The 8122-nt window shown below is 32.9% G+C and overlaps 1 protein-coding gene across 2 annotated transcripts in view; it reads left to right on the top strand.

The window, feature by feature from the left end:
* The window catches only part of LOC109713458 (nuclear transcription factor Y subunit A-10-like), a 5613-nt gene continuing 1124 nt past the window's right edge, over nt 3634–8122 (top strand). Inside the window, exons 1-5 of one of the 2 annotated variants that reach the window (XM_020237555.1) lie at nt 3634–3785; nt 4301–4688; nt 5948–6063; nt 6194–6262; nt 7478–7618. In XM_020237555.1, coding sequence (XP_020093144.1) covers nt 4394–4688; nt 5948–6063; nt 6194–6262; nt 7478–7618 — 621 coding nt within the window. In that variant the 5' untranslated portion in view covers nt 3634–3785; nt 4301–4393. Of the gene's footprint in view, nt 3786–4287; nt 4689–5947; nt 6064–6193; nt 6263–7477; nt 7619–8122 lie in introns of both variants that reach the window. The other variant, XM_020237554.1, reaches the window with a different exon arrangement.

Here is an 8122-nt window from a genome sequence, read left to right as displayed (position 1 = left end):
AAAAGATGTTGAAATTTTTTTATAGTATTATTTAAAATTAATTAAAAAAATTAATTAATTAATTATATATTTTTCGTAATCTTAAATAATATTGACTAAATAATATGACCGTATGAATCAAACACTGAAATACTATATTTCTAGTAATAGAATGAATAGAAGTAAGATTCTTGTATATCATTTTACTCTAAGTAATCTTTCATAGTGCGAACCAAACACACCTTTAGAGTAATCTACATACAAATAATTCAATCAAAATTGTATGTCAAAAAGGGAACTCTTTAAAAGAAAAGAGAAAGGAAAAGGTAAATACAAATAATAATTCAATCAAAATTGTATGTGAAAAAAGGTAACTCTTTAAAAGAAAAGAGACAGGAAAAGGTAAATAAGAAATGAAAAATAAAACAAATTTGAAAGAACTAATGAGCAATTTGTATAGAGGACCACATGAGTTATTACATAGTAGAAATGTAGAATCGCCTAAAAAGGACAAGGAGATTACTATTGGTGCACCTGCCAATAAGTGCCATTCATTGACCAATACTATTGGCATTGAATCCATGATGGCTCTTAAGCACCAACAAAGGTACAGGATTAGGTACATGCACCACAAACACTTTCCTTTCTCTCAAACTATAAGGCACGTCACGCTTTAGTTGTCAAATTTTTATTTATTATAATTTTTAAATTTAAATTTTTAAAATTTTCATAGTCAAAGTCTGGCTAAACTGTGTTGTGAGAGACTTAATTCTAATAATTTCGAAAATTAAAATTTAAAAATAAAAAATACCACGCGTCTCATAATTTGAGAGTAAAAAATGTAATTTATCCTACACAGTAATATATATATATATAGTATGCATAAATGGTCAAATTTGTATCATCTTCAATAGGACAGCTTTGTCGTGTCATAATTAATATAATAATAATATGTCCTGTTTATCACTGTGCAAAGTTGTAGATTAGAAAAAATGTAGGGGGACCTCCTCGACTATAGGCTACACTAAAAAATTTTACCAAATTTAATAATTTAATAGTTTTAAACTATTTTACAACGACATATTGTGCGGCTAATGTTGAGACAATCGACAAATTATACTCATCTAGATTAAAAAAATATTATTAAATTACTTCAACGTACATGTCGGAAGCATATAAAACCTAGGATGATAACTTAGAAAATTCATCACATTTTACTAGTTTTCAAGTAGAAATATTGCATTAAAATTTGCATATAAAACCTAGAATTTATTAATTACATCCTTCATCCTATTTATGAACACAAAAGCGTAGAAGAAACGCGACAAAACAATGTTGGTGACCACATTTATTATACCACACATTTTGTACCCATATATTTAATTGACTTAAAAAGTGGTTTCTCTCACTCTCTCTTACTCTACAATAGCAAGATCAAGTAACCAACATTTCATAGTGACATGGACAGTGATGTTTCATTCATTGTTCGCTCTCTCTCTCTCTCTCTCTCTAGTGATGTTTCATTCATTGTTCTCTCTCTCTCTCTCTCTCTAAATTGAGACTATTCACACTATTTGTAAAAACTAATTTTGTTAGTTACACTTACAATTAGGTACACGTAAAATCACAACATTCATGTAATTTAGAAGACTCTTGTAAAATTTGCACGAAATGATAAATGGTGCGAATTTTATATCATTTTAGCCAATAAAAAATATTCCAGTTTACGCATAGATACGATTCGTAAAATATAAAATTTTTACCGACCGTCCCTAGAACAAGTAACAAAGGGCTTGGTGGTTGGTACCCGAGATCCAAATTCGAATTCTAGTTGATTCATATTTTCAGCTAATTTTATTTTTAAATAAAATAAACGAAACGGATAGCGTGCTACCTATCTCTCAAAAAAAAAAAATTTCAACTGAAAAAATATTTTATTTGAATATGAGTTTTTATAATTATTTACATGCCCTGACGCGATAAATTTTTTTATTAGTTCTTTCTGACTACTGTAATTATTATTCTTCGTATATTAAACTATAACATTCTTCTAATAATAATATTTTATTACAATATATTAGTAATAAAATGGTGTAGAAAGCGTCAGGAGGTTCAACTGATTCAGAATTATTTTTCGAAAGTGCTACTTGTATAGAGTCTATTATAAAGTACATATTTTATACCCTGATATTTAAATATTAAAAAATTACTTTTAAATATTTAGTAGTAAAAAAGAGATTGATAAGATAATTAAGTAAATCTAAAAAGATTAGGGTGTAAAATTTGTAATTATATAATAGATGTACAAATAACATCATTCTTTTTTTTTCTTTTTTTCTTTTTTTTGAGAGGTAGATAGTATGCTATTCATTTCGTTTATTTCATTTAGAAATAAACTTCGCTAGAAATGTGAATCAACTATGATTCGAACTTAGGTCTCGAATACCAACTATCAGTCCTTTTGCCATTTTTTCTAGGGACATGCGGTAAATAACATTATTCTTACTCCTATTACTGCACAGGGAGGCATAGTTTCCTTACTATAGAAAGTGTATGGGGAACAATTTACCTTGCCTTGTTGGATTGTTTAACTTCTACCCACAGCAACCTATTTTTTAGGGTTTTAATACTCCAAGCCTCCCTCTTGGGGCACTAAAATAGTCACATAACTGCAGGACTGTTTTTTTATTTTAATCTTTTAAAAATCTATAATTAGTCAAATAGTCTTTTAAAAAAATTTATTTGGCCAAATAATTTTATTTTATTTAACTCAAATATAGGGTTAAAAAAATAATTAAAAGAGCGTCAATTATTTATCGTCTTTGATGAAATTTAGAAGACGTGAATAATTTACCATCCATTTCTTATTTTCTAAAGATGGTAAATTATTCATCGTCATTTTCTTAAAGGAGAAAGTAGTAAATAATTTATCGTTTATTTTTATTTTTCATATATAATCTGAATAATTCTATAAAAATTTTAACAAATCACATATAATCCTAACAACCTAATGTATCCTAACAATCTATTCATATNTGAGTCGTTTTTGCATTGTTACTATTTTTTTATAAGTTGTAAGAAATTTTATTAGATTGTTAAAATTATATGGAGATTATTAGATTTTTTTTATTTTTCATATATAATCTGAATAATTCTATAAAAATTTTAACAAATCACATATAATCCTAACAACCTAATGTATCCTAACAATCTATTCATATAATTTTAACAATAAAAAAAATCTAATAATCTCCATATAATTTTAACAATCTAATAAAATTTCTTACAACTTATAAAAAAATAGTAACAATGCAAAAACGACTCATCACTTTTTAAAGACGGTAAACGATTCACCGTGTTGCTCAGATTAGTTCACCTAATAAAAATTTGAAAGAGTTATATAATAAATTAGAAACTTTTAAAGGGATGTTGTCAAAAAAAAATTTCTAATTACATATGAGGACAGGCGATTAGGAAACAAAGAGAAAAGAAAATAAAAAAAAATAATAAATAAGAAAATGAAAGGTAGGGGTAAGCTTGTGCCCATTTGCAAATTTTTACAAGAGCCCTTTTGTTGCTGCATGAAAGCTTCTTCTTATTGGTTGACTCCACATATTAATAAATTATACCCACCTATCCCTACTCCTCTCTCCCCCTCTCCTCTCTCTCTCTCTCTCTCTCTCTCTCTCCCCTCTTTGTCCTCCTCCTCCTCCTCTTCTCTCTCTCTCTCTCTCTCTCTCTCTCTCTCTCTATAGAGCTAGAGCTAGATGGGGCAGGGAATCGGCGGTGGCATCTCCGATTGAAATGTGAGTCGAATCCTCAGTTTAATCTTCTCCCATTTTTCGCTTTTTTTTTTTGAACTTGTTTTGCCTTGATTATGAGGTTTGAGGTATTTGATGAAGACGATAAGGTCCCAGTTAAGGGTTTTAGTGCGTTTTCTTAGCTCAAAATGGGTTCTTTTCCCCTTCTTTTGGTGTGGATTCTCATGTGGTTTTGCTCTGAGGCATAAAAATTTGATCTTGGTATGGTGGGTTTTGATGTTTTAGTGCCCTGGCGTCCTGTTTGAGTGTTTACCATGGTTTATTTTAGGTTTATGCGCTTCTTCGCTTTATCTCTCTCCCCTAGTTTAGTCAGTGATTCAGTTATTTTTGTGGAAATTTTAGTGTTTTTCTTTTTATGGTCTCTTACTCTCCTCTTTGGGTATGTTGGTTTATGGGTTTCAATTATTAAGAGCATTAGATAATCTGAATATGAGGTAGTGTGCACCATCTTCTTCTTTTTTGAGTATAATAATATAAGATTTCATAGATTTCATGTGCAGTTAATTAAAGGGGGTGGTGTGTGATCTTCAAACTTGAAGAAGATTTGAAGTTGCTTGAAGCAGTTGGGTCTTTTGTTGAGAAAAGCCCTAACTATGCAGGCAACAATGACCTTCAAAAGCCCCGGAGGAGGAGTTGGTCAAGTTTCAGTAACTCAACCATCCAATGGAACTCCACTTCCTTGGTGGATTGGAGGAGGATCTCATGCTCTCTATGGGGATTCTCTTTCGCAGTTTAAGTCCTTGAATCTGGAGAACAGTAATAACAGGGAGGATCAAGTTTCGATCGTTTCCAAACAAATGAATCAAGCTATGGGACCGATGCTGACACAAGGGTCGCCAGTGGTGGAGAAAGAGGTTAATGGTACTGTTATGTTCTCGATATTTCCAGGTAATATTTCCTCTTCTTATGGTGGTAATCAACATAACCATATGCCTTTTCTACTGTTGTTTGAGTCCTTTTTTTACGCTCATTCTCTATTACCATCCATGTTGATGAGTCTATGAGTATGGACCAGTAATATTTAGTTTGTGGTCCTGAAATTGAAATACAAAAGTTACGGCTTTACGACGCTGCTTGTTTCCATGAAATTCTTCTTGAAACTTAAAGGTAGAGAATATGCTGGTTGTGTTAAATGAAAAAGTAGAGAAAAGAAAAAAAAAATCCTGGATCTATGGTAATGTAATGGGGTTTTCCTTGTGTTCCAATACACAGTACATCAGTCCAAGATCTAACCAAGTAGCTGCTTAAAATGGTTCATGAAACCTTCTTGCTTTGATGCCTTAGATATTATACTGTCGATATTGATAGGCAACTTTCGCTTCTTCTATAACAAAAGAAGTAAAGAAGGCATTTTCAGATTAGTCCTTAGGATGTAAAGACACAAAAGCTTCTAAGAAAGGGGCAACTGGATCTCACGATAAACTATTTACATGAATACATGATGACCGTCTATATGAAATTTCTATTTGAGGTTGTGGCAGAAGTGGTTTCTAGCCATGGTTGACCAGAGGCATGTTGCGGATCATCTAGAAAGCATGCTGAAAGGCATATAACTATTTTAATTAAATAAAAGACAACTTCTTAAATCTTTTAAGCTTCCTGCTAAACATTTGCCTTTCATGGTATGATTGTAAATGTGATAGAGGCTTGAACTTCTGCAATAAAATGTTTAGAGAAGCTAAAGCAGCGTTACAAAGCTAGGATGATAGGCAGCCCAAAAAATAGATATTGGAGGAACCTCCTGAAATGGATTTTACACTTTTCTGAAGAGTTAATGCTACAAAAATTCACGAAAAGCCAAACTACTAGCTGATTTAATGAATAAGAGAATTAGGAATTGAATCAAGAAATATATAGTACAGCAAGCATTTGTCAAAAGAATGTCACAAACTCACTCTGTAGGATAAAAATGAGTGAAAGCATTGAAGAAGTCACTGAGGAGCACAGTGCTACTAAGATTTCTGTGGGTTTGAAACTGATGTGTAGAAGTTGCGGAGTTAATAAAATTGTCTTCCAAATGAAGGGGAAAAATAATCACCTTGACCTTATTATGGACCATTCCCTTCTAATATTTGTGAATAGGCGAAATTTTTGCATAAAATGTCCTTTGATATGAATCTTGATCATGTATTGTCTTCTTTTTTCAGGTCAATCGGATTCAGGAAAGGGACAAAAATCTCAGGAACTTTCACCCACCATTTCTCAACTGTCACCATTTCCCGAATATCAAGGTCGCTTTGAGCTGGGACTTGGTCAATCTCCGGTAGGTTTTCTTTTCCCTTTTTTGGGTAAGTGGACAGATAAAGATGAATAAGAATTTAATTAATTGAATTTCATGATTATACTATTTGTTTGCCTTGCTTTATGTTTGACTGTGTACCTTCTCTTTTTAGGTCTGCTCCAACTATTCTTTTGCTGATCAGTGTTATGGTCTATATGCCACTTATGGAGCGCAAGCAACGGTGTGCTATTTTCCTTTGATATTGCTCACTATTTGCACAATTGTTCTTTTCCTTATCTGATTTGTTTCCAGTGAAACTTAAGAATTGTGATTTACTCTGAACTTTTGCATTAGCTCTGTGTTTTCATGTTAAGCGAGATATTTCATCTGGTAGATGAAACTTGGACTTGTGAATAGCAACTCCATGCCTTACAAGAGAAATTCATAGCTACCTATCTTCCAGTTAGCCCAAAGTTTGGCAGTGTTAAACCTTGAAAACCTTGCTTGGATGTTTTGCCTTTGGTTTATTATCGTAGAATCTGATTAGAAGAAAGAATAAGAATCGCTGGTAAATTCGTAGACTGATATTTCTGAATGTTTTGATAATTATAAAAGGCACGTAGAATGGAGCAAAGGATGTACTCCCTTCCAACACCAAAGAATATCAATTCTTACTCTATAATTGTACTACTGTTGCCTCTTTCGGTAATCAAAGTACCACAACTGGTAATTGCTTTCCAGATAAGTTCTGCGCAGCATTTCGTAAGGAGAAATTGAGAGAGCAATAGGAGAATAGCTGCTGTATTTTTTCTCATGTCACGCGACAAAGTGATGGAGATAATTCAAATCCATGATTGGAGATCGGAGAATGTCGTAGATGATGTGCGATTCAATTTCTTATGGGTGTTCAAGCTTTTCCGTAGAACTTATATGGATAACTAAATTATACATTGTCCTTACTCTGTGACATAGCACAGGGGCCCTTACCCTCTCAGATATTACTGGGCTTAAAGAGGTATCTCAAGGAATGAGACAAACTTAGGACCACCATTTATGCGCACCAGCTGATTTATGTGTATTTATAATTTTATATTCCATAGATAATTTATTATCAATATTCTGAATTTAGATAATAAAAGACTTCCACAGTGGCATATAGAGAGAGAGAGAGAGAGAGATTGAATTTCATCATGTTCACTGGTATTCCCTTTGGGGAAATAAAACTTCTTTATCTGTTCATTCTGGGCATTAGATACTTAGTGTGGCATTCATCCTTTATGTGCTGCCAAGTATTACATTAGAAAGAATGCGTAATCACATAATGAGTGAAGTGTCTTTGATATCAAAAATGTCATCAGTATGGGAATGAGCTGCTTGTATTTGACTAAGTTTCAGTGTTCAGGCAGTTGGAATGACTCTTTTTTTTCTCCTCTTGTTTTTAATTTCTGTGGTGAAGCACGGACGTATGCTTCTACCACTTAGTATGACAGCCGATGGACCAATATATGTGAATGCAAAGCAGTTTAATGGTATCCTTCGGCGTCGAAAGGCTCGTGCTAAGGCTGAGAAGGAGAATAAGCTTACCAAACTTAGGAAGGTATGTCTTCACTCTACTAATAAGCTTTTTGTCAACAATGTATTGGTGCAAACTTACTGTCCTTTGTTTGAGTATATGTCAATCTCCTTTCTTTGACCAAATCAACTCATCCTACTAAACACCTCCATCAGCCCATCTCTCTCTCTCTCTCTCTCCGCATGCGTGCAAACTGAACAGTCTACAGCAGCAAGTAAATTTTCCACCCCCAAGATCTGTTTTTAAGAGCTCAGGACTAATGAGATAGGTAACTAAATATGTGGTAATTCCCTTAACAGTCACTGGTCAATACTATTAAGGGATGTTCGTGTATGTATCCCTGTGAAATCATCTACTTGCACAACTCTGTAAAGCTGAATTTTCACACATACCCGTCAGTGCAGAGTCTTAGGAAAATAACTTTATGTTAAGTTGGGGATTCTTCTAATTCGTGGGGTAGGATGGTTTGCTACTAAAAATGTTTTTTTAATTAGTGTTTTTTTTTTGGTGGGTGTTGGGGGGGGGGGG

Source organism: Ananas comosus, linkage group 7 (genome assembly GCF_001540865.1).
Source record: "Ananas comosus cultivar F153 linkage group 7, ASM154086v1, whole genome shotgun sequence".
In the NCBI taxonomy this organism is placed as follows: domain Eukaryota; kingdom Viridiplantae; phylum Streptophyta; class Magnoliopsida; order Poales; family Bromeliaceae; genus Ananas; species Ananas comosus.
Note: the sequence above shows the minus strand (reverse complement) of the source record. Positions and strands in the feature narration are given on the sequence as shown.